The sequence below is a fragment of the Podarcis bocagei genome (assembly GCF_964188305.1).
Source record: "Podarcis bocagei genome assembly, chromosome: 8".
Classification (NCBI taxonomy): Eukaryota; Metazoa; Chordata; class Lepidosauria; order Squamata; family Lacertidae; genus Podarcis; species Podarcis bocagei.
Genome location: NC_138133.1, coordinates 72,549,604 through 72,577,064, shown reverse-complemented (window position 1 = coordinate 72,577,064; position 27,461 = coordinate 72,549,604). Strand labels below are relative to the sequence as shown.

At 44.1% G+C, this 27,461-nt stretch overlaps 1 protein-coding gene across 1 annotated transcript; it reads right to left on the bottom strand.

Moving 5' to 3' along the window:
• Positions 1–26,075, bottom strand: TRHR (thyrotropin releasing hormone receptor). The gene is made up of 4 exons (XM_081204906.1): positions 25,397–26,075; positions 23,741–24,582; positions 1,564–1,950; positions 1–202 (listed from the first exon to the last, which is right to left on the bottom strand). Exons 2-4 carry the CDS (start codon positions 24,521–24,523, stop codon positions 194–196), a joined length of 1,179 nt encoding a protein of 392 aa, XP_081061032.1. The 5' UTR covers positions 24,524–24,582; positions 25,397–26,075; the 3' UTR covers positions 1–193.
• Between the last annotated feature and the right edge of the window lie 1,386 nt (positions 26,076–27,461).

Below are 27,461 nucleotides of genomic sequence, written 5' to 3'. Positions count from 1 at the left end.
TCTTAGTTTCCATACAGCAAGCATAGTTTAATGAAACGAAGCAGCTTCCCTGTGCTGTGAACAGGGTCAGCATTTGTAATATCAAGCTTGGTCACATCAAATATAACTAGAAAACAACCAGATTGGTTCAGAACTGGGTGGCTCTGCAAGATCAAATAAAGTAAGAGAGACAGAGGAGATGCAGGCTCCAGCGTCACAGCACCTGAAAGAAGAAATTGAAATAATGAGTCACCTGAAATGTCAGAGGTGTGTGCAGCAAGGAGGGGAAACAAGTCATGCAAATGAGACCCATCGTGTCCTACCTCTTGACAGACCAACTTTCACAGTTTGTTTTTTTTAAAAGGAGAAGAATAAAATACACAGGAATGCTGAATTGATGCATGAAGTAGCTCTTTCTGTTGCCACTTGACAACCAGGCTTTTGTAATTGCTCTGGAGTGGATTAACACAGACCATTACAATGGTACCTCAGGTTACATACGCTTCAGGTTACATACACTTCAGGTTACAGACTCCGCTAACCCAGAAATAGTGCTTCAGGTTAAGAACTTTGTTTCAGGATGAGAACAGAAATTGTGATCTGGCGGCATGGCAGCAGCAGAAGGCCCCATTAGCTAAAGTGGTGCTTCAGGTTAAGAACAGTTTCAGGTTAAGAATGGACCACTGGAACGAATTAAGTACTTAACCCGAGGTACCACTGTACTTCAAAACGCTCCAATGAAATAATAAACGATGAGTGGGATCCAGAGAGCATTTTGCACAAGTGGAAGTCACTTTGTCAACACAGACTGTGGTCTCCAGTTTGCGGCTATCGACTTCCTGAGGTCACTGAACGTAAGCACAAATCATGTCAAAGGTCTATCTAGTCCACCACCCTAATTTCCTTCAATGCCCAACCCAATGCCTAAGAAACACCCACAAGCAGCACAGGAGGGTGACATCCTTCTCTGTCGTTCCCCAGTGAATGGTATCCAGAGACCCGTAGCCACCAAGTCATCCACAGCCTTATTCTCCATGCTTTATCTAATTTCCTTTGAAATCCAATTTGTTGATACAAAGTCCAGCCAGCATCTGGACAGAAAACTGCTCTGAGCTCCATCATGAAGAAATGTGAGTTACAAAGGTGATCTGTGGATCAAAATGTTGTTAAATATGTTAGCAGCCCCCTGGATAGCTCAGTTGGTTACAGCATGGTGCTGATAATGCCAAGGTTGCAGGTTCGATCCCTTTATGGGACAACTGCATATTCCAACTCTACAATTCTATTATTCTATGTGTATTGGGTTAAGCAAGAATGGGGAATCTATGGCCATGCAATTGTTGTTGGATTCCAATGCCCTTTGGCCCCTGCCAGCATAAACAATGGATATGGGGTAATGGGAGATGTAGTCCAATAATACCTGGAGGGCCACACTATCCCCATCCCTTTATTAAAGACACAATAGGCCTGGATTTTGGCTTCTAGTCATCAATTCTACCTCTGTCAAAAAACCTTCTGCAGTTACACCTTTTTCATGAACCTTAAGATGAAGGACACATTTAAAGCTTTGTAGTGCTTCTTTACCTCAGAAGACACACAGGTATCATCGAAAGACACTTTGGTGGATGACAGATAAGCGTCTGTGACGGTGATGTCTTCTAGCTCAGTGTGGAAATGGTCTGTCTCCTTGATGACGCTGTAGTTTAGGGCCACGCTGTAGTTGTTGGGCTTCTCCGACTGCTTCTGCTGGCATTTGCAGAGTTTCTTGAAGGCTGCTCTGAATTTTTGGGACATGAGGTTGTAAATCACAGGGTTGATAGCACTGTTTAGGTAAATGCAGATCCTGCAGAAGAGCAGGAACCAATTTTCTTGGAAAGGGTGAGACAGGAAAGAGTTGATAACCACCAGGGTCCTGTAGGGCATCCACAAAAATGCAAAGAGGATTACAACCACAGCCAGCATCTTGGTAACCTATGGGGAACAGGAAACAATACCATGTGAGCAACAGAAAGGGAGGGGAAAGCAGGGAAGGAACACAGCAAACACTTCAGGGTTTATTTCAGCCTTCCACAATTCCCAGCAGCTCCAGCTCAGTGGCGTAGCTAGCTGCTTGGGTGCCTGGTGCAGGGAGGTGTCCTGCAGCCGGGGGTGGGGTTATCCACCCATGGGGGTGGGGCAAGCCTCGCCGATGCTTGGAGCCTCTCCGCTGCCACCTCCTCAGCTATAGGGCGGCTGAGGGAGAGGCAGTAGGCATACACAATTCCCACACTGCTGTTTCAGGCAGTGTACAAGCTGCAGGCATCTAAGCCACCACATCACTCCTAAAAAGTTTCGTGAGCCCAATTTTTTTAATTAAAAAAACAACTCATTTTGTCACACACACCCCAGTGAAGACACCCGGGGTTAACCGCACCCCCCACACCCCCTTCCTCTGCCACTTCTCCAGCTGTCATAGTTGTGTCAGGGTTGAAGTTAAAAACATTGTAAAATCTTAGAATCTTAAGATTCTAAGTAGAGTCCAGTCCAAGCCCCTGCAAAGCAGGATTTTTTTTGCCCAACGTAGGGCTTGAACCCTTGACCCTGAGTCTCATGCTCTACTAACTGAACTCCCCCTTGGATGAAGAAAACAAGCTGGAGAATGTGAACACCAGATTGGGAAAGGGTAATCTGGTGGAATGCATATTACTACCAGAGACTGTCGCCTGGGTGAGATTTCTTCTCTGCTGGTTAAACATCTGCCTTACGTCAGATAAAGATCCTCTCCTCAGCAAAGTTTTGTTAGACCCCTTTCTTTCCCCAGGGCTACAACAGTTTAACAAGAAGGTACAGTAACTCGGGCTGTCGGTGGAACTTTTGCGATCGATGTCCCTACCATCTGCCAAGGCTATAATAAAAACTAGGTTGTGGGGTATTGAGTGCCAGGAATTAACAGTAGCAGCAGAGAAAACATGTTCCCCTCTTTATTTTCAACTTTCTTGGGCACATGAAACTAACCACTGTTTAACCCTCAAGAAAGGAGGGCATTTTCGCTGGCCAGGTTTAACTCAAATCCATCAAACCTCTTTTGGGGAAGGTTCTCAGGCAGGGTGGAAGGAAAAAGAACTTGCCCATGTGAAGGATACCTGGTGGAAACACTTACACACATGGTTCTTAATTGTAAACTATATGCTGATCTCCATCAGCAATTTCTAGATCAACTCTGCATCCCCAAATGAAAACCAGAGTTGGAGGTCATACATTTTCTATTACTGGGGAATGATCAGGAGCTCATCAAGTTAGTGGCTAAATATCTCTATTTGGCTTTTCGAAATACACTGCAGACATCTGATCTCCCTGGAGACCTAGAGATGTGACAATAGACTATTCTGCCTCCTTTCTTTTAGCAAATGTTTGTGCCACTGGAGAAGTGGTAATTCTGTATTGATTTGTTTTGGATTTTTGGATGTGATGCCAATAAAAGGTTTGATGATGGTATTACTACCAGGGTGGCAGCATGAGAACAGGCCTTTTCTGTGGTGGCTCCCTCTTTGTGGAATTCTCTCTCCAAGGAGGATCGCCTGACACCATCATTATATAACTTTAGGCACCAGGCAAAATCTTTCTTCTATAACCAGGCCTTTGGTCTTTAACCACCTGTGGCATTTTAGAAGTGGTAGGAGTGTTTTTAATGTAGTTTCCTCCCACTTGGTTTTAATTGTATCTATGTGAGGTGTTCGGGGTTGGTTGGTTGGTTGGTTGATTGATTGATTGGTTGTAAGTTGCTGTGGACAGCCTTGGGCAAGATAAAGAGACCAACAAATTTAATAAATAATAATAATAACAATAATAGCAGGCTTTGATTGCTGAATTAAATTTCCCCTATCCCTCCACATGTTTGTGGAGCTCTGAATGAGGTCCAATACTTCGGCAAACCTATAAAATTAATATCCATCTCTATAACATGCCATCAAATTCTGAGAAAATAAAATGGACGGTGTTCTGCTGCTTCTGAATAATCATAATTGTTTTCTTATCATTGAAACCAAGCCCCAACTCTCTCATTAATGTGCTGCAGTGACTCAGTCCTTCAAAGAAAGGTCAATGGATAACTTGCTACATGATACTTTTCCCCATGCTAGAAGCTTTTTGTCTGAGACTTCAGGGGTTTCGCGATACTAACCAATCATAAGCAATTTAAGCATCTCAGTTATTTCAGCACAACCTCTGCCCAAGAATTGTCCAGAGAATAAGAGAAATTATTTTAATCTGATGCAGTTACAAGCTCGAACTCGGCGTTCTCCCACTGCACTAAATTAAGAGTGCTCCATTTTATCAGGAGCGAAGAGCCAGCCATTAATGTAATAGTGAATGGGGTTGTGGGGCAGAACTATTACAGAAATGGGGCAGGGTGGCAGGGAGAGAGAGAGAAAAGAACTGAACGCAGAACAAAGCATTATCTATTGAGGTCAGGCTGAAGGCCTTCTCCCCCCAAGCACTTACTGTAGAGGAAGCCAACGGAAGTTAATGATGATGCCTTAAAGCTAATGGTTCGAGAAGTGCAATTTTCTATCGATTCCCAAAGGGGATACATTTTTGAAAGGCACTGAAGTCAGGTACTTTACAACGTGAGCTGAGGATCTCAGAGTCTAAGTCTGGTAAGCTGCTGTGGACTGTATGCTGCAGCTTCTGTATTAGGGGGTATGGACATTATTTTCACTAATATATGCATTTTTATGTACAGTTGAAGAAGAAGAAGAAGGAGGAGGAGGAGGAGGAGGAGGAGAAGAAGAAGAAATAAAATAAAATAAAATAAAATATACCCCGCCCATCTGGCTGGGTTTCCCCAGCCACTCTGGGCAGCTCCCAACAGGATATTAAAAACAGACTAAAACATCAAACATTAAAAACTTCCCTAAACAGGGCTGCCTTCAGATGTCTTCTAAAAGTCAGATAGTTGTTTATTACCTTGACATCTGATGGGAGGGCATTCCACAGGGCAGGCACCACTACCGAGAAGGCCCTTTACCTGGTTCCCTACAACTTCACTTCTCACAGGGAGGGAACTGCCAGAAGACCCTCGGAGCTGGACCTCAGTGTCCAGGCTGAACAATGGGGGTGGAGATGCTCCTTCAGGATACTGGGCCGATGCCATTTAGGGCTTTAAAGGTCAGCACCAACACTTTGAATTGTGCTCGGAAACGTACTGGGAGTTTACCCCAGTATATGAATTTTGTACACATTTATTTGTCGGGAGAAATTGAATGCGAAAATACAGAGAACTGCAAACTTTGCTTATTCATTTATTTCACATAATGTATACATCACTCGATTGTTTAAACAAAATATTCAAAAGTTACAACACTAAAACAGTTTAAAATCACCTCAGCTTTCTGAGCATCTGGTAGGCTTGTCTAAACAGGAATGCTTTTAGCAGGCACCAGAAAGAATACTGTGAAGGCACCTCCATGATCTCAAAAGGCAGCGAGTTAAAAAGTTATTATAGACTTGGGGATCGGTATTATGTGGCCCCTGTAGTTGTGCCAATTCTGCAGATCTAAACAGTCGAGTGGGCACACGTGCTTTTTTCTGGTGGTACTCAATGGTACACAGTACTGTCACCTTCCCCTCCCCCCCCAAATCTTGCAATAAGGTAAATAGAGGGTGGGGAGAGCAAGCAAGCAACCATGTTTAAAAGGGAGGTTGTTGTAGGAATGATCACTGGATTGTGGAACACACTCCCGCCCATGGACAGCCTCAGCTGTCTGCATGCATGACCTTGGGGTGCGGAGCACGCTCCCCTTCACAAATAAAGCCACAGCTGTCTGAACATCTTGCCCTCTGTCTAACTTTTTACGGTCTCTGTAGTCTGCCGTGTCCTGTCTGTGACCTTTGTCTCTGAGACCTTTGTCTCCTTCGCCATACATTGTGCAAGGGGAAAATGACACTGTGGAAACAGGTGCCAAAATAACTTTGTATCACCCCACGATCTCGGGACTGGAATATGGTCACAGCCCAAAATGTACCTGCCTTGGTTTGCATACTGTGTCAATAAAAGGAGCCTCTGCAGAGCTAGCTGGCAGCTTGCTTGTGCACAGCTCACCTGCATTATCAACTCCTGCCTCATGTCCTTCACTTCAGGTTGTGAAAAGCAGGAGGCTGAGATGGTGGCGAGAAAAACAAGGCCCTTGTTTGGGGCTGTAGTTGCCACTCTCAGTCAACAGGTTGCAGCACTCTCCCTCAGCTGCCTCACAATGCATGCTCCCCCCTGGATGTGCCGCTATCTGCTGCCTTGTGTACTGCGAGCAGCCGGGCAAGCGGAAACACTGCTTCCCTTTTGCCTCTGCTCATTCTTTCCATGTATGTGGGAAGGGAGGGAAAGAAAGAGAGAGAGAAGGGGGGGGAGGCAGCCTCTGCTGCTAGCACCGCAGTCCTCCGTTCTGTGGCTGCGTGAGCGTGGATGCTGCAGGTGATGGCTGGGAGGAGAGGAAAAGAGGAGAAGGAGAATTGGGAGGGTGGGATGCTGGGTGGGTGTGAAGAGCAGATGGGGCAAGGTGGGGGAGAGGTTGAAGAAGGGGCAGGGTCGCACAAAGTGGAGCTTTAATTAATTGAAGGGGAACAGGAGAGAATGAGAGAAAAGGTGGAGAGGATTGTGGTGATTACTGACACTGTTTTTTCTAGGAAAAGAGCACCGCGTAAGGTGATCTTGTAGATAAACTGGTCCCAAGTTGTTAAGGGCTTCACATGCTAATAGTACTACCTTGAACTTGGCCCAGTAGCAAATCGGCAAGCAGCACAGATCTCTGAGCACAAGGCCTCACTCCTGTCAGCAGTCGTACTGCAGCGTTCTGCACTGACTGCAGAATCAGAGAAGCCCCACATACAGCACATATGGCAATAACCCAGTCCTGAAGTAACCAGCACATGAACTACTTTGGCAAGGCTAGGAAGGCTGGCTGTGTTTCAGCTCATGTATTGTTTTGGAAAGTGTGCATTAATTAGGTTATTTTAACATGTGCACTTAATCAGATTTCTCCCCCAATGTACCAGGAGTACACTGGGACAAAATGCATATTTAAATATTATTGTGTAAGAAAATGCATATTGAAGCATGGCAGGTTGATGCAGAAACAGGACAGAATGGACTTATAAATGAACACATGGAGACAGGGATGAAGAATAGTCTGATTCATCCATCATTAAGACATTGAGCATCGTCAAGACATTTGGCCTTGATGTGGGTTTTAACATAGCCACAGTACTTAGAAAGGAGATTAAAAATATATCATTGAAGTGTTTTGACCTAATCCATTATTACAACCATTCATTAATGCCCTCTCAGGAATGGCAAGATGCTTCCCTCTGAACAAGTCTTCCTTAAACAGCACTTGAAAATTCAATCATCGGGGGATCTTTTTGTATGGAAAACATATTGAATAGGCCTTATTGAGAAGCCTATTAAGATTTCAATTTAGGGATGAGATAAACCTTTCTTTCCCTGCCCCCCCCCCCCGGTGTCCCTCTTCATGGTAAAAGTGTTGTACTTTTAAAACATGAAAACACTCCAAAGTGTACAATATTCTCATTAGGCTATTGCTTCCTTTGAATTTCGTACTTTTTATAGCAGCTAAGGAGAAAGCCTGAAAACCTCCTTAACTAGCAAAGCAACTCTGAAGCAGGCAAACACTCTGCCATATTAAGAATGCTGCTCTTGTTTGGAATTGCACTTCTGGGTTTCTCCTCACCCCAAATTAATCACCAAACATAGGATCTACCATACTATTCTGGGAATGTGCATGCTAGTCCTCAGAAGTGATTGCCAGTACAGTGGTACCTCAGGTTAAGTACTTAATTCGTTCCGGAGGTCCGTACTTAACCTGAAACTGTTCTTAACCTGAAGCACCACTTTAGCTAATGGGGTCTCCTGCTGCTGTCGCGCTGCCGGAGCCCGATTTCTGTTCTTATCCTGAAGCAAAGTTCTTAACCTGAAACACTATTTCTGGGTTAGCGGAGTCTGTAACCTGAAGTGTATGTAACCTGAAGCATATGTAACCTGAGGTACCACTGTTCAAGGCCCATTATCTGAAAGAGTGTTTCTAATTAGCTTTCTGTGGGAACAGGGGAGGGCTTATGGCCCTCCTGTTCAATACACCATGGATCTTGAGAACTTGCCTTTGAGCCTTCTCTGGGAATAGGGAGCCCAAGGCACCCCAGATGTCGCTGAACTTCAACTCTCACCAGCCCCAACCAAACACAGAGAATGATGATGGAAGTTGTAGTCCAGCAACTTCTAGAGGACCACAGCTCTCCCACTCCGGTCCAAAACCCAAAGGCTCCCATTGGTAAATGAGCACACTGCAGTTCATCTGCTGACGCGACCAAGAATGGATAGCCTATGTGAGTTTACATTCCTGTATCTCATGCAACCACCCTTCTGTTTTGTTGCATGAGGAAAGGGTCATTAACAGGGCTTTGTGGGAAATGATATTTCTATAAAATTGCAAGTTCTGCAAGGTAGGGACTTGACTACTTGGCATATGCTACTTTGTGAAGCACCAAGTTCATTAATGATACCATGCAATTACTCCCTCTTGCAGTGAATTCAGGTGTGAATGGAAATGTAGCCACTAAGAAGCAAAAGGACTGTTGCAGCATCCTGTGAGGAACCCCAACGTTTATAGAAGTACAAAAATGGGGGGATCAAAGGGGGCAGTCCCATAACCCCCAAAACCAGCCAAATGAGAATAGGGCAACACTCACTGGCCTATTGCAGGGGATGGGTGTCTGGGGGAAGGGGAATGGAATGTAGTATTCTGGGGGGGGGGGGGTCAGACCCAGCTGCTTGGAAAACATAGAGTTCCACATTTATTGCAGTCTGCATCTGTATTGGAACTATTTTGAACTGTGTCTATATTTTATTATTTTTAAATGTTTGCATTGATTTCATATATGGAAATGTTTCTAATTGTTGAATGCATGGAACTGTTTTGATTGTTTCTAACCCACCCTGGGACCTTAGGGTAAAAGATGGGGAAGAAACAGAATAAAGTAAAGAATCCTTTTATTTATCAAGGTTCCACTTGTTTATGGATGTACCTGTTGAAGAGAAAGAGAGGGAGAGGGAGAGAGAATAATACCTTCCTTGCCTCTGATGCTAAAGAGTTCTTTTCTGCTTGGATTTTGTAGAGAAACATTATTGCAGCAGGTTCAGGTGAACTTAAGGACAGCTGTGCTCTTTCCAAACTGTGCAGTTGACATGAGGCAAATTGCACGTATATATGATACGTGATTTGCAGCCAACTCAGGTACTGATGTTGGGATATAGGGTCCTGGCAGTTGCCTTCTATGGCCTTAAATGACCTTTGAGGTCCACAATGCTTTCCCCACACTGAAGAGAATTATCAACCCTCAATTAGTCTCACCAAATACCTGATTTGATTCATTCATTTGTTAGGGTTCAGCGGCTGCTTGTATTTCAGTATTTGCTGTATTAAGCAAAAAATGAAGGCAGATTTTGTAACTGAGAAGGGCTTGGCAAAGGTACTGGCCACAGTCCCCAAAAAATGCAAGTTAAGATATCTGCATGGAATAATTATTTAGTATTCTTTTGTTTCTGAATAGCAGCATGTCACAAGTCACGCAGAAAAGACAGCAAGCTGTTTTTTTTAAACTGAGGGAGTGGAGGGCTAATTGATGTCTCTCCCCACCACGGCTACACATTTAAAAGTAGCATCTGATGTTCTAAATATGAAAAACGTTCCACTCCATTCATTCAACGCTTTTGTGTGCAAATGAGAGGGCTTGTCATATCACAGCTGCTATATCTGTTTGGCTTTCAAACCAATGTTTTAATAAAAGGTTTCACTTTTAAAAAGGGGGGGGGGGAGGAAATCATCCACATCAGTGAAAACAGGATCCTTACATTTTTTCGCAATCCCAAAACTTATCAAACCAAAATTGGTTGTATCCAATCATTTCCTTCCATTTGTGAGAGACTGATCTCCTGGAGGATTCTGCTGATGGAAGAAGAGCAGAGGTGATGTTTGCCTATTCCCTTTCTCCTACAGCCCCCGCCCCATTTTCCAAACTGTTTCAGGCAGTCCTCCAACCTTATGGAGTAGATTTTCAGAAGCTTCAGATGGGATGAAGGAGAAGTTCTGTTCAGCATGCATTTAAAGCAAAACGTATCAAATCCACACATTCCAAAGCAATATGTGAAGTGAAACACAACTGTCCTGCAAAATTCACACTTATCCGAATTTTGTAACGCAGGTCTTCACCTAATGTTCACAAAAATGCATATATTAGGGGAAACTGCTTTCAAATATGTGTATATTAATCAAAACTGTAAATCAGAATGTGTTCATCCGGAGAAATACACATTAAATGCTGGTGAATTTTTATGATGAGTTAAATTAAAATAAAGTTGCCAATTGCTACAAAATGTGGAGAACTGAAATTGCGATTGGAAAAATCAGCAAGCAAGAGGACTAAAATTGACAGTTATAATTCGGAAGATAATTCGACCTTTTTATTTTTATTGGATTATGATTTGATATGTTAATTAGATGTCTTTTATTGGAAAATTAATAAAAACAATCTAACAAAAAAATTGACAGCTCCATAACTGCAGGAATTTCAGGGGAAATTGACAAAAAAAAATCCCATTAGTAGACGCCTCTGCTAGATCAAAGACGCCTCCACAAACGGAAGGGCACATATTATTTAACATAGGATGCAATTTGACCTTAACTCCCACTGTCCATGTAGGATTGAACTTTCATTGGAGGATTTTAAACAGAGGGTGGATGACCATCTGTCAGGGATCCTTTAGCTGTAATTTCTGCATTGCAGGGGGTTGGACTAGATCCAACTCTCTTCCAACTCTACATGACTAGGACCTATGATTAAACACAGTGGGGTTTGCATTTGGATAAACCTGCATAAGATTGTGCTGCACACCTGCAACCCCAAACATACTTCTCTAGGAGTAAGCCCTTTTGAATTTACCATACTTTTCTGTGTATAAGACACCCCCATATTGGGGGACTAAATTTTAAAAAAATGAGGAGAGATGGCCCAATGTTTTTGAGCTTTTTTTAGGGGGAATTGCACGTGAGCCATCACCCTCCAGAAGGGCTGTTGCTGGGGGTTGGTAGAGTGGGCAGCCGCTCCCCCCATGCCACTAGCGTGGGCTGCCAACCACCTGACTGGCGGCTCACAGCTTTCTAGAGTGCGCTCCTCCTGCAGCGGCATGGGGGGAGTTGCGCACCCGCTAACCAGCTCGCAGCTCCCTCCCCCATCCATGTATAGGACGACTGACATGATTTTTGAGTCAAAAAAACCTTGTCTAATACACGGAAAAATAAGATAATCCTAGATACATTTGAGTAAATATTAGGAGGATTGTGTCAGAAATGTTTGCTAATAGCAGAAGATGCAAAACAGGCAAAAATCAAACACTTCTCCAAATAAAAACAACGCGACTTAAAATTGGGTTGTGCCCGGCATGTTCCAAAGATTGACCATTATCCATTTCAGATCACAAAGGGAGAAATGTGTTGTGCGTATTCGGTCTGAATGATACTTGGGACCCCTGCACATCTCTTCCTTTGCAAATTGCATACCTTTCTGCAAAAGACTGCAGATGCTGAATGGCTCATCATGTTGAGATAATAAACATTCCCTCTGACTCCCATTCCATCGCAGTGCCATTATAGATGTGCTTGTGGTCCTGAATGCATTATTTCTTCTATACAGCTACTGTATGTTGATCACACAGATATGATAGTCATTTTGAAAATTCCAGGAAGATTTAGAAATATTCTGGGTGGTTCCTCATTAGGACATCTCATTATATAATTATCACGTCTCATTGCTTCAAGCAGTATGATGTGGCAGGCACAGCCTTTCCTAAAAATAATTTTCTTGTTAGAGTAGCAGCTGAGAACCCTCTTTTAGGCTGCGGATTTGGAACTTGTTAAATGTAATTGTTTAATTGCACACTGGAAAATGCCTGTATGTGTATTGCTAAGGGTTTAACATAGGAAATTTCCATTGGGGTATACTAAAGCAAAGCAGAGCTCTCTAAGTACTTAGATGGGTTAATAATTAACTCTTTATGTGATTTGTTCTTTCACGTGGTGTTTATCTTTAGATCACATGAATAAGGTATTTAGCTGCAAATCACCATTTTGAAGGGAATTGCCTTTGGTATTTTGTTTCCAGCCACATGAGAGAAAGATGTGCTAATGAGGTCTTTCTAGGAGAGATAACATTTCCAGCCAAATAGAGGTTGTAGGAAGAGAAAGACTTTTGATTTCAGGTCTGTTTGGAGTAATCTAATATTACTAAGAAGATGAACCTATGCTTTGACAAGTATATGTCTTGTGGAATTATCTGGATGTATCATTATTTGTCTTTGTACCTGTTATGAAGAAAGTTCTGGTTAGTAAAGCTTTTGAATCATATTTATGGGTCTGGACAATTTTTATTCCAAAATAAGTCAGTTTTTATACATCCTATTGCTTCAAGTCGTGCAACATTAATATCTGCAACAGAACTGGCCCTCCCTCCACAGGCCATTTTTCACAAATTTCAAGCTGGGAGCAAAGCAAAGGTTTACCTCTAATCTTAGCATTGCAGTCCTACAGTACTAAGCTTGGGGATAAGCCTCTGTTCTTTAAAAAGGTAGCAGGCAGACATTCATCTGTCATCTTAGTGCTGTGGGACCACAGTGCTAAGACTAGGGATATGTTAAATTCAGCCAGTTTACTATTAAACAGCAGGCAGAGGATTATCTGCAATCTTAGTGCTGTAAGACTACAATGCTAAGATCAGAGGTCTAGTTGAGGTGACATGTGACCTGGCTTGCAAGGGATCAGGATAGGCAGGGCCCCACTGTTCCCTGAGCTGGGTGTGTGTGTCCTGAGACATATGGTGCTCAGGGTGACTTTTACCTGACCTATCTGAAGATGCTAGGGTCTGAATTTGGGACCTTTTGCATACAAAGCATACAAAGCATGTGATCTGCCATTCAGCTATAGTCCCTCTGGCTTCCAATAAGAGTGACCACTAAATCTTTAGGTATCAACCTATACAGAAGTATAGGGAGAAAGTTATTTCTTAATTTCACAGAGAGAAATGACAATATGCAGTATGGCTGTAACAATATACAAGAGAACCTTTAGAGAAGCAAACCAATGGAATTTTTATTTCTAAAAATGTTGCCACTATCACATTTAATTTCTTGCACAACCTTTCCCTGAATGATCACGCCATAGTGAAATATGCTCCAACGTGGAATTTGCATTGAACTTGGCCTCTTGAGTTCTGAATGAGGGAAATGAGACTTTGATCTTCCAAGCTTCAAACAGCCAGCCTACCCAGGATGCTGTATTATAGTCTCATTGATCGTGACCCTATTTCAGTTACAAATGTTAAATGCTATGCTTCTGAACAGGTCTAATCTGGGAAAATAATAACAATTTGTTGCCTGCTAATGTCAGAAGGGTGAAATTGGGGAAGAGGGGTGTTTTCCATTCATTGGTGGACTCATGACCAGAAACACTCATTTGCCCAGTTTCAAGAGATTTTTTTAGAGTTCCTCACAATCACTCCTCTCCACCTTTTTCTTGTTACTGTTGTTGTTCTTCTTCTTCCTGAGCAGTTTGGTGTCATCAGCAAACCCAGCTATCTCACACCTATAGGTTGAATTATGAGCAAGTTGAAAAGCACACGTCTCAGCACAAAACCTTGGGTGACCTCCACACCTTACATCTCTTCATGGTAAGAACTGTCTGTTTATTCCTACTTCCCACTTCTTGTCCTTTAAATTGTTACTGATCTTCTCCATGTTCCATGTGAGTCTTGAAGGGGTTTATCAAAGGCTTTTTTTGAAGTACACAGTGTCTGCTGGATCACAGCCTATCCTTATGCTTACTGACACTTGTAAAGAACTCTAAAAGGTAGTTAGACAGGACTCGCCCTTGAAGAAGCCACACTGGTTTTGCTTCATCGCAATTTGTTCTTCCATCTGCTTACTAATTCTACCTTTAATAATGCACCATAGAACTTTTCCTGAAACAGACACTAAATTAACTGACCTGTAATTTTTCAAATCCCCCTAGATCCCTTTTTAAAAACTGGCACCACATTAGCCACTTTCCAGACCTCTGATAGGGAGGCTGATCTTAGGGAAATGTTGCACATGCTTGTTAGAAGGACAGCATTTTCACATTTAGGTGGATGCCATCTGAACTCAGTGATGTGTTTGTTTTTGATTTGTCAGTAAGGCCTAGAATCTTTTGTCACCACTGTTTTCTTCAAACTCCATGCCTAAGAAAGTTAGTTCCAGGTGCAGGGATTTGCCCTACTTTGTCCACTGGGAAGACAGATGAAAAGAATTCATTCAGCTTCTGTGTGATCTCTTTTTCCTTCTTTAGCACACCTTTGACTCCCTTGTCACCCAAAGTCCCAACCACAGCCCTAGCTGATTTCCTGCTTCTAAAGTGTTTACTTTTTCTATTCTTTTTCTACTGTTTTCTTTTCTTTTTTTCTACTGTTGATCTTAATATTTTTAGTAATGTGTTGGTTGATTTTTGTTTTCACCCTCATTTTGCATTTCTTTGGCCAAAGTAGCTGATCTTTTTTTTGTTCTCCGCATTTGGACAATTTCTGGCACCGCTTGGCAAGTCCCTGCACTGTGCTGGTTTAGCGCAGCCCGCAGGCATCTCACTGAGAGGACGGCTTGGTTCGGGGGCGGCTTGTGGGCTGGTAAAACAGTCTTCGTGGGCCGCATCCGGCCCATGGGCCGCACGTTGCCGACTCCTGTAGTAGGGCTGTAGTACTAACAGCCCCCCCCCCACAGTGTTCAAAATTCACCAGATGTGTTTTGCACCTAGCTATGTGCTTCCTTCCCTACCCTGGATACTAAGCCCTGTGTAGTTGTCAAGATGAGTGACTCGGCAGATCATTCCTACAGTTCTCTCTCTATCTCTCTGTGTTGAAAATATTTTAAAATCCTGATCAAAGGAGTGGAGTAATAGAAGGGAGATGGTAGTCTGAATGGAAGGCCTAATAATAGTCTGGAAGAAGAAGAAGAAGAAGAAGAAGAAGAAGAAGAAGAAGAAGAAGAAGAAGAAGAAGAAGAAGAACAACAACAACAACAACAACAACAACAGCCTTTCAAGGCAGCTTCCAACACGTTAAAGCACAATTTATAACAACATTTTACAAACCATATAATATTGAGTGCCTAATTTAAAACGTACCATCACATCTTAAAAATATCATCACTGCGGCAGGTAAAAACACTTATCAGCAGAAAGACGGTGGAAATTCAAAATTTAATAGAAAAAGCAGCCAATAAATAGCCTGCCTGGAGGGTTATAGCTGGGTAAGGTAAGATAACACGGTTCAGTTCTTTAAAAGCTGAGAACAATTTGGGGGAGAGTGTATTGTTAGGCTGAACAATCTGCTTGCAGCATACACTGGAACAAAATCGCAGGTGCTTGGCTGGTTTGAGAAAATTCTCAAGGCCACAGCAGAGATGGCATTAGCAGTGTGATTGCACTGAAGAGTTTGACACTTGCTTGGATAAGCACAAACACGGTAGCCCAAAGGGAATTCTGGAAAAGGATAAGAATGAAATACTAGCGTATGAAAAAATCGGTATTTATCTTTCTTGCAATACCCTTAATGAAATGGACCGTTGTTGTTTATTGAAAAAAAGTACACTTCTCTATGATTCTGCTGTGCAAACTTAGAAGAAATTTGTTAGTGTCAAAGCTGATCACCTATTGCAGGGGCAAGAGACCTGTGGCCCTCCAGAAGTTGTTGAACTCCAACTCCCATCATCGCTGGTCATTTATTTTCTGGCTTGCTGGGGCTGATAGGAGTTGAATTCCAGCAACACCTGGATGGCTCCAGGTTCACAGCCTGTTAGAAGGACTCAAATTTGCAAAGGATGTGAAAACAGCTCCTCCTTTCCCCTGAGTTCTGATGAACAGCATTGCCAAAGCAGACCACTGCCTGGCCATTGCGTACAGGCAGGAACCACTGCCAGAACAATATGTTATCAAGGTCATGTTGCTAACATGAGCTAAGTTCTGATAACACTTCACTGAGCAAGCTGAACAAAACCAGTGTATAATTTGAGGAGAAAGAAACGGAGAGGTTTTGCCTTTCTTAGTTCAGGTCTTATATGAAGTTCCTTCTGAACTACACAGCCAATCAGAGCACTTGATCCCTCGTTCAGGTTGTTCCACCTGGTTGCTAAGCAACACTCCACCCACCCCCTTGGCTCGTTGACTTTACATTGACAGAATTCACCTATTAGTTCCAAACTGAATGATCTCTGCTGTGGCACATACCGCACACAATGGACACTGTTCTATGTTTAAAACAGAAAAACAAAACAAAACATCCTAACAAAAATTACATGTAGTTATTAATCAGATTAAGATTCATACATGGGACCAGATGTCTGTGTTTGGCATTCTGCTGCTTCAATTATAAATAAAGAAAATATGAATCTATGAAGCCACCTTTCACTGGATTAGACCATCCGCTCACTAAATGCAGTTTCATCTGCTCTGAGTAATAGTGGCTGGGATTCCACCATCCCCTGGAGATGCAAATATCTGCACCTTAGACCTTGTATATGCAAAACATTGCTTTGGTAATACATTCCATCCTTTCTTCCCTGGGACATGACAAGAACATAGCGGGTGGAATTCAACATAGCAACTAAGGCGATCATTCTGTCAGCGCAAGCACTTCTACCTGTGCGATGCAACAAACTCCCCTCTTATTTCCCTGCACACTTTTTGGGGTATTCTATTGACCCTCCGGCAGTGCGGTGTGGTGTGGTGCGGGAGTCCCACTGCATGTTTGCTAGTACAACAATTTATTTGAATCCAACTCAGAATGTTACAGTGCGAAGCCTGTTTGGAGTGCAAGTACTGCACTCCAACACTCGGGTATGTGTGCGCAGTACTGCAGCCTAAGAGCCAAATGACATACTATATCAAATGCCAATTTATATTTCTACCCACAGCTGTTGGGGAGGCAGGGCTTTCCTCCTGCACTGTGATCCTGATGACAATTGCCTCCTATCCAAAATTAGCCTTGAGAAGCAAACAGTTACTGATGCCCAAAGGTAGCGTTCTTACCTCCTCTCTGCTCCCATAACTAGCAGAAGCACACCCCCCCCCAAGTTTAAAAGGCCAAAGGCAATGTTTTTGCCTTGTGCTTAAAGATATACAGTCATACCTCGGGTTACAGATGCTTCGGGTTGCGTGATTTTGGTTTGCGCACCGCGCCAAACCCAGAAGTACCGGAACAGGTTACTTCTGGGTTTCGGCGCTTGCGCATGTGCAGAAGTGCTAAATCACACTTTGCGCATGCACAGAAGCACCGAATCATGACCCGCACATGTGCAGACACGACACTGCAGGTTGTGGATGCTGCAGGTTGCGAATGTGCTTTCCGCACGGATCACATTCGCAACCCGAGCGCCCACTGGATAACAATGAAGGATGAGGATGATCTGGAGACTACAGCTAGTGCAGAATACAGTTGTTAGGTTGGTAGATGGGGCAGCCTGATGGGACCATGGGACACTGGTCTTGAAAGTTCTGCACTGGCTGCCAATGAGCTACCATGGCCAACTCAAGGTGTTGGTGTTGTGTATCATGACCACCCTGTTCCCCAAGATGTAAATCACCAGACACTACACAGGATCTTGGATTGGGAATCAAATGAGGCCACAACTTTATTGGTTACAGATGTGAGGTTTGGCCATAGGCATAGCAACTGTGCATGTCACTCCTGCCGGCTCACTGGGAGAGTTTCTATGGGTGAAGCCGATGGGGGAAGGGACGCCCTGTGGCCCACTTCAAATCCCAAGCAGTTCCTGTTGGAGGAGTGGTATGGCCCTAGCCTCCGTCTGGGCAGAAGCCACTACTCCTGGATGCTGGATGATTGTAACAGCATACCCTTCCCTGTGGAGGGGCAGGTGGAGGCTACAACCGCCCCTCCAACCAAGAGTAGGCTTACCCAATACCTATCCACCTTACAAAGTTGTGACAATTGCTATGAGGTAGGCAAAACCCCAAATGGCGGCGCCAATTAGCCAAGTTAGGTTAGGAGACCGACATTGTCCATAGCAAGGTCGAAGTGTACATGAAAACCCTAATCTGAGGGAGGGAGGGTGGGAGAACCAGTGTGGTGAGAGAAAAGGCTGAAAGGCCTCACCCATAGGGCATTTAAACTTCCGCTGGGCACAGTGCCAAGGGTCGCAATTGGTCGGTTGGTCCCATGTCCAGGGGGACGTCCCCTTACTCCTGCTGCCATTGGTCCATTTGGCGACAGGAATATGTTCCAGCCTGCGATAGGCCCATTTGCCAGGGAGGCCCAGGGCCCACCTGCCAAGCCGCCTGCCTGAAAAGGGGGCTAACAGACCTAGCAGGCAAGACCCCCAAATAGCTTGGGACCCCTTCATTGCTGAAACAACAGCTCTCATCTTAGCTCCAATTTGTCAGACCAGTGGAAAATGTGCACCCTAGAGACTTGGTTCACAGAGCTCTGGTCTTGGGCAAAGGATAACCACCCACCCCTGGATATATATTTTATTTGTTTGTTCAATTTATACACCACTCTCTATCAGAAGATCCCAGGGCAGTGTACAATGTTAAAAACACGTCACAGAACATCCATAATAATAATAAAAAACAATAAAAAGCATATTGGCAGACAAATAATAAAACAGTTAATAACAGTCCTCCCCTGTAAAAGGTGAATGCTGAAATTCAGCACATGGGAGTGCTATCCATTCCAGGCAAATTTTGTTAATTAAAAAAATAAATTGAGTTGACTCAGGTGCTGACATTCACCTCCCCCCCCCCAAAAAAAAAAATCATCTAGAGCGGATCTGTGTTCACATATCTGAAGAACATTCATAATCTCAAAGCACCCCAAGTTAAGTATTCCATATCTCTACAGAATTTGACTAGAAGAGCCAATTTATGATATACAAAAGCCACAATCTATTTGAGCGTTGGAAATTGATAAGTGTTGTGACGAGGCTTCAGTGAAGACTTCTTTCCAGCAACACAAAGGTATACGTTTTGTAAAGGATGCCGTTGATTTCAAAGGCTGCATTGAAAGGATGCTCCTTGTTAACACCTCTCTTTCTGTCAGCGTGGAGCCCATTAATAAAGAAAGGGCACCTGGAAAGAATGCTGTTGCTGCTGTTGTAAAACAACAGCAGCAGCAACCTCAGGCATTCATGTGGGAGGAATGAAGTGATTGTGATGATACAATGAAAAATAAATCTCAGTCTTACAAATGCAGTCAGCATCAGGACCACCTTGCATCTCGGAGGACTTGAACCCAGAAGCTCATCACACCTGCAGCACATTATTCTGCCAATATTGTTTATAAGCAAGCATATTTTAGGGATGGAGAGAGAGAGAGAGAGAGAGAGAGAGAGAGAGAGAGAGAGAGAGAGAGAGAGAGAGAGAGAGAGAGAACTAACTAACTAACTGTTTCTCTATCACATTTCATCCCAAGGAATGAATGCTATATTTACAACAGCCCTAATTAGTGGGTCTAGGTCCCAAGAAAGTGCCTGAAGTCACACTTTTACAGCACAATTCTCTACCGGTTAACTGGATGAAGGCCAATAAACTGAGTGGATGCTAACAAGTTGGAGGTCCCAAGGGTGAGTGGAGCTTGGGGCTGGGAATTGGGAGGACAACCTGTTCCAGGTTGGGGCAGGTGGTGGTGGTTGCACATGCCCTGAAATAGCAGGCATGTAGTCTGAGAGTACCTCTGTCATTGGAGCCCCAGGTGGCCTCAGTGGCACGGAATCCCTTTGCAGTTTGGATTGCTATGCCAGCTATAGCTATTGCTAGACAAAGATAGCCCAGGCACAATGACCCCTGGGCCCCTGCTCTGGGAACTGCTTACATAGTTACTTACTGGAAAGAGAAGCTGCTGAATTGCAACTCATTACCAAACTTAAAACCATGGAGAGACCTGGTTTGAACAAAGACATTGGATTCTTATCTCATTATACATGACTAAGCCATTTCTCACCTTCTCACCCCTTGCCTTTTCCTGTAAGACCTATTACAGTCGTTAAGAGTCGTCAACAGGCTCATCTCAGCTATCTGCCAATCTCCCATTCCCACCACCCTTCTGAGTAATACCCCTCCCCACCTTCTCACTATATAGAAGGGTCTGGCAACTTCTGTTTCAGTGTATCTGAAGAAGTGTGCATGCACACGAAAGCTCATACCAAGAACTAACTTAGTTGGTCTTTAAGGTGCTACTGGAAGGAATTTTTTTATTTTGTTTATAGTTACTTACTGTAATGAAGCTGCCCTTTTATTTTTATGTACAAGCAACTCCCCGTTTCCATGGAGGCTGCATTCTGGATCAAAGTGCACATCAGTGGAGCACACATAAGCCCTCCCCACCCTGTGCCCATTTCCATCCCTTCTGTTCCACCCCCATTCCTTCCACTTCCAGGTCCAAAAGGACCCACACATTAGCGGCCGCACATCAATTGGACACACCTAAAATGGGTGCCACCTTATTTAGAAGCATCTCGGGCAGGTGGCTTTGTGGGCGGGTTCCGGGCCTCCACTGAGAACTGGCTTATTGCAGGCCAGATCATCTTCCTGCCGCCAAATCAGCCAATGGCGACAGGAATTTGGGGGCATTGCCCTGGGCGCAGGAACAACTAACCAATAGCAGTGCTTGGCTCCACATCCAGGACAGAGATAAATCCCCGGCCTGCGGGTCCTTCCACCCTCAAAATGGGTGCCACCTTATTTAAAAGTATATATAACCCACTTAATATAAACCTCCCTAAGATCTTTCAAAAATGCAGCTGCCAGGGAACCAACAGAGATAGCTGTCAAGGATCAAATAAAATTGCTCCTGAAGGATCCACACTGACCGTTGACCTTTGACTTACAAAGAAGAAGAAGAGAAGAAGAGGAGTTTGGATCTGATATCCCACTTTATCATTACCCTAAGGAGTCTCAAAGTGGCTAACAATCTCCTTTCCCTTCCTCCCCCACAACAAACACTCTGTGAGGTGAGTGGGGCTGAGAGACTTCAAAGAAGTGTGACTGGCCCAAGGTCACCCAGCAGCTGCATGTGGAGGAGCGGGGAAGCGAACCCTGTTCACCAGATTACGAGTCTACCACTCTTAACCACTACACCACACTGGCTCCCAAAGCCTCAAACAACTTAGGGCTCAGGTATACGAAGGAATCTTTCTCCCTGTGTGATCCTGTCCATGTCCTCAGCAAAGCCTACTATTTGTTCCATCACCAGCGGAAGTACAATGGATCTTCCCCTGTGGTGGGAATGGAGACAGAGTCTTCTCTGTGGTGGCTCCCTGACTTTAAAATGCCTTTTTTAAAAAAGTGTGCCTGGTACCAACTTATTGACATTCCAGCTGTAAGCTGGAATCTATCTACCCAGGCATTTAGGAATGGTTAGTTGCTGCTGGTGATGAGAATGTGTGGCTTCTGTTCATACGGTAACTTATGAGTTTGTGCATGTGTGCATACAAAGGACAGCAAGGAGAACCTCAAAGCTAGGCAACAAACAAACAAACAAACCTCTAGTTAATTTTACACTAAATATAGAAGTGGAACCATAACCAGAAGTCTCATTATAGCCTGCTGAGATCAAGCACCAAATGTTTCTTTTGCATTTTTTTTCTGTCGCCCAATGCTTGGCAAAACTAACCATTTTCCTTGGCAGCTTCTTTTCACTTCCATAAGTATTGTATCATAATTAGAATGTGCTGGCAAGGATGCATTGCACTTGCTATTGTACAGTGTCTAGTTTATAATGACCACTGTATAAAACTGTTAAACTATGATGATGGCACGATGACCCCTAGATTAGATCAGTGAAGGCCTAACTTGGCCCTCCAGCTGTTTTGGGACTACAATTCCCATCATTCCTGACCACTGTTCCTGTTAGCTAAGGATGATGGGAGTTGTAGTCCCAAAACAGCTGGGGGGCCAAGTTTGGCCATCACTGGACTAGACAGAGCCTATCCTACAAATCCCAATATTACATTTGCTATAATACTGCCAGCAAGTAAAAACTCCATGTTCTAAAGCAATCACCCTGATTACCAAATCATGGGAGAAAATTTAGGGGACCTCTATCACCTATTTGTGAGTTTTCCTTAGGCATCTCAGTTGAACAACAAACAATGGAACTCCCATCCCTTTGGATTTGATTTCTTGAGGTGCTTTGGCACCAACGTTTGCTTGGCTTCTTAAGAGTTTCCCATATCCTGCAGCGACAATATGGGTTCATGGCTGAGCACATAGTAAGAAGCTACATCTGATCCAGGAGTCCATTATGGCTGTTTTGAGGCCAATCCACACCATACTGTTATGAGTTTGTAGGTGCTAGACACCCTAAATTCCTGGATTCAGTAAATGTTAGAATTTAAACAATGCTTGACATGTTAAAAATGGATGCTAGACATTGGATATAGCAAGCATTAAAATTTAAGCCAGACCAGTTTCCTGTGTCAGGAAATCCCCTGGGAGATGAGCAATTAAGAAAGACAAAAGGAAGGTAATGAACCATTAGGGTAACCAGAGAGGGAGGACTTTGTGGCAGACAACTAATGGGAGGAGCCCCTTCCTCAACTCAGAGTTTACGTAGTTTGGAAGGCAAAGCAGAGTTTAAAAGTAGAGTTTCAGAGTTGGCTTACAGGTAACCTGGGGGTGAAAGGTTGCATGTAAAAGTCAGCAAGCTGAAGAGAGTCAGAGCCATGGCTGGGGACTGTTTGAATTCAAGGCTGTAGCTATGAAAGAAGCAAGACACTCTTGATTATATATGTGTGTAATAAACCATATATAATAAAGAAACTGGAGTCTCCTCTGTGCCTCACTCCCAAAAGGAAACACGGACCCTGGGTATGCACCTGGAACTCCTAGGACCTTACAGCACTCAACAATATATATTACTTCTGCTCAAAGAGAAGTGATAAGACGAAGAACAACCCTACCCAGGTGTAGCTCCTGACAACAGCACCCTGTGATGTCACCACGCCCGTCTTTGACCGCAACTGCAGACAGATGAAGGGCTCTTTGCATGTCCTAGGTCAGGTATTGGGACTTCTAATAGAAAGTTAAGATGTTCTCATTAGATCAGACCATTGTCAATCTAGTCCATCATGCCAACAGGAAGAGCTGTGAAGCTCTCCAGCAAGATGTGAAGACACAGCTCCATTGCTTGTATTCAGAGGTAAAGGTAAAGGGACCCCTGACCATTAGGTCCAGTCGTGGCCAACTCTGGGATTGCGGTGCTCATTTCGCTTTATTGGCCGAGGGAGCCGGCGTACAGCTTCCGGGTCATGTGGCCAGCATGACTAAGCTGCTTCTGGTGAACCAAAGCTGCGCACGGAAATGCCATTTACCTTCCCGCTGGAGCGGTACCTATTGATCTACTTGTACTTTGACGTGCTTTCGAACTGCTAGGTTGGCAGGAGCAGGGACTGAGCAATGGGAGCTCACACCGTCGTGGGGATTCGAACCACCGACCTTCTGAGCGGCAAGCCCTAGGATCTGTGGTTTAACCCACAGCGCCACCCGCGTCCCTTGTGTTCAGAGGTACAATGCTCCTAAACATGTTGGTTCCATTACATCCAAAAGCAGCAGAACACCCACCCACCCCAGCTACAACCAGTTTCCCCCCCCAAAAAAAAGCCATTGGCAGGCCATTTCCCTACCTGCCTTCTGGAAGCCACAGCACTGTTGATACCCTTGTTGGTTGTTTTGGTCTTGTTTGGGGCAGTCACATCATTCTTCCACATCTTGGAGTTTTCTTTTGGGTCAGCCGAGATGGGATTTAGGAACAATATCCTGGCAATCAACCCATAGAGGACAGTTGCTAATATCATTGGCATGACATAAAATATCCCAAAGTCCATCATATAGATTGGAGAATAGTAGCTCCTGGGCACTTTGTACCCACAGGACACTACAGTGGCATCTTTGTAGGCTACCATGTTGAGATCTAATAAGAAAAACCAGAGCATGCAGTAGATGGAGGTGAAAGCCCAGACAAAAATAATTATCTTTTTGGCTCTTGAGAATGTGCATAGAAACTGGGCTTTGATAGGGTGGCAGATAGCTATGTACCTCTCAACGGTGAAGGCGGTTATAGAACAAGAAGAAGCGTTGATGCCGAGATATTGGAGGTAAGTGATGCAGAGACACCCAATGTAGCCATAGACCCAGGATCCATAGATGCTCTCCGTGATGTTGGGAAGCCCGGCAGCCACAAGCACCATGAGGTCCGCCACAGCAAGGCTCACCAGGTAACAATTTGTAGGGGTCCTCATATGCTTCGTCCTGAGTACCACGAGCACCACCATGATGTTGCCTATGATGCCCAACCCACAGATGATGAGGACCAAGAAGATGGTGACCACTTGGTATTCAAGGGTGGCCACCTCCCGGATCGGCAAGAACTCTGTTTGATTCTGTCCATTGTCTGTAGTGTTCTCCATCTTCACTCAGCTGCTTCTGCCCATCAGCTGCTGGTCAGCACATTTCCCCCCTTGTCTCCCTAGGAAAAGTTGATCATAGTGAATGGAGTGTAAGATGCAGGTCCCTTGTGTGGTGATATTTCACACACGACAGTCCTTTGTTCCAAACAGCTTGTTGACCACCAGCCCCAGCAAACACAAATACACACACAGAGCTATGATACAGGTATATTCATCTGTTTCATTGGGTGGGGATTTGTATAAAAACAACAACAACAACCAGGCACTGATAGGTGTGGAAGAAGGACTTTTTTATCTGCTGGAAAGACTGCCTCAGAAGACAAGGGTAACATGATGCGTTAGACTATTCTCTTTCCAGTAAAAGTGAATCTAAGACTGGAGACAAATTAGGCTAGGTCTCCCCCTCCAGACAATAGTCAATTTCAAAAATCTGCTTGAGTCGACAACACAGCAGGACAAAACAAAATATGTGTGTACACAGCTGGTATTCCTTAGTTCTATTACTTTCTTTTTTAAAGTCTTATGTGACTTGAGAGAGGATTGAATTGGGAGTAAAGATTGGACAGAGTGAACTCTCCCAGCTTAAGACATTCTTCATAGGAAACGACCCCAAACAGTCATGCTGAGGGTTCAAGGAAAGGGATTGCGTCCAAATATTTAGAGTTAAAGCCCTTTCACACTGTTTTATGCTATCCTGCTGGTAGCCACAGCCATTGGCATTCATTGATCAGCCCTAGTCAGATGAAGGCAATTCTGCCACTGCAGAAGAATAGAGGGTTGTGTGTTGATAATACATGCAGATATTTATCTATCAGATACCCCAGTCCATTCCTCCCTCCTGTCCTTGTATTCAATATGACATATGGAACTTACCTTCAGCTTTTTTGCAGGGACTTCAGAGCTGTGCATGTCCAATCTGAGTTGACGACATAAGCTCCGCTCCAACTTTGGGCAGTCAGAGAAAACCCAGCACATCACACTTCACTCCGCAAACATGCTGCAGATAGCAGCGGCTGCCCGCAAAAGCTTCACCGCTCCAGTCTCCTCTAAGCCCTCCAAGTGAAGAGGCTGATCATCTCAAAGCTGCCAAATCACAAACAGCCTATTAATGAGAAAGATACACAAAGTGTCCATTGATCCACAGATCTGCTTTTCTCGGGAAAGGCAATAGAACCTCTTTTGGCGACACAGTTTTAACTCGAGATGCCTATGTAAAAAGGAAAAGGGAAAAAAGCGACAAATGCACAGACAGACAAGGCAAGTACCACTCTACTCTTTTAGGACTGCTAATGGAGCATCCAAACAGGTATGTGCAATGGATGCTCCCTTATGAATCTACACCTGCTGGAAAGTATACGTGGCAACTCTCTCTCTCTCTCTCTCTCTCTCTCTCTCTCTCTCTCTCTCTCCCTGCTCTGAATCCTGCTCTGAATTTCCACACTTCAGAGAAAATGAGAAAGAGGAGGGGGCCTGCCTCCAAACCATTTCTTTTCTTTTTTTTGAAGTGCTCTGTTAAAGAGCCACAGACACTATTCTATTCATATATTATTTTGGTATTCTGTCGTTTTGGACAGTCAAAAGAAACAGAAAAAATCCAATTTTCTTTCTAATGTGTGAAGCATCACTTGTGCTTCTTTGCCTTCAGTTGCAGAACTCCTGGAAACAACCAATTATATGAATGGAGGGAAAGAAATTGGATTTCATAACAGGGTTTTGGGTGAAGGGGTTGTTGTTAAAGGAAGCATATTAAACAATATATTTAAAGCAATGTTTTTTAAAGGAAGCATGTTTCCTTAAAAGAACCATACAGTGCACATTTTGGGAAACATATCAGGCTGTTATCAGTTCATGCTAACAGTCAATGACTGTTGTGAAGTGAAAAGAGTACAGGAATCAGTTGCAAGCACTCGTGCAACAGTGCAGTGTTACACTCAGGTACCACAAGCATAAGAAAAATATGCTGGATCAGGCCAAAGACTCCTCTAATCCAGAAACCTGCTATGGCCAGCCAGATGCCTCCAGGAAACCTACAGGCAGGACTTGAATGCTACAATTATTATTATTATTATTATTATTTACTCACCCATCTGGCTGGGTTTCCCCACCCACTCTGGGCGGCTCCCAATGGAATATTAAACAGAATAAAACATCAAACATTAAAAATTTCCCTAAACAGGCCTGCCTTCAGATGTCTTCTAAAAGTCAGATAGTTCTTTATTTCCTTGACACCTGATGGGAGGGTGTTCCACAGGGCGGGAGCCACCACCAAGAAGGCCCTCTGCCTGGTTCCCTGTAACCTCATTTCTCGCAGTGAGGGAACCGCCAGAAGGCCCTCAAAGCTGGACCTCAGTGTCCGGGCTGGATGATGAGGGTGGAGGCACTCCTTCAGGTATACTGGGCCAAGGCCATTTAGGGCTTTAAAGGTCAACACCAACACTTTGAATTGTGCTCGGAATCATACTGGGAGCCAATGTAGGTCTTTCAGGTCTCGGCAGCCACTCCCAATCACCAGCCTAGCTGCTGCACTCTCTCCACTTTGAACAACTGGTATTCAGAGCCATGCTGCTCTACATTCTGCTAGTAGCCATTGATAGGTAAAAAAGGGTAAAGGTAAAGGACCCCTGGATGGTTAAGTCCAGTCAAAGGCAATTATGGGGTTGTGGTGCTCATCTCGCTTTTCAGGCTGAAGGAGCCAGCATTTCTCTACAGACAGCTTTCTGGGTCATGTGGCCAGCATGACTAAACTGCTTCTGGCGCAATGGAACACTGTGACGGGAACCAGAGCGCATGGAAACGCTGTTTACCTTCCCACCGCAGCAGTACCTATTTATCTACTTGCGCTGGTGTGCTTTCAAACTGCTAGGTTAGTAGGAGCTGGGACAGACTAATGGGAGCTCACCCCGTCGCAGGGATTTGAACTGCCGAGCTTCCGATCGGC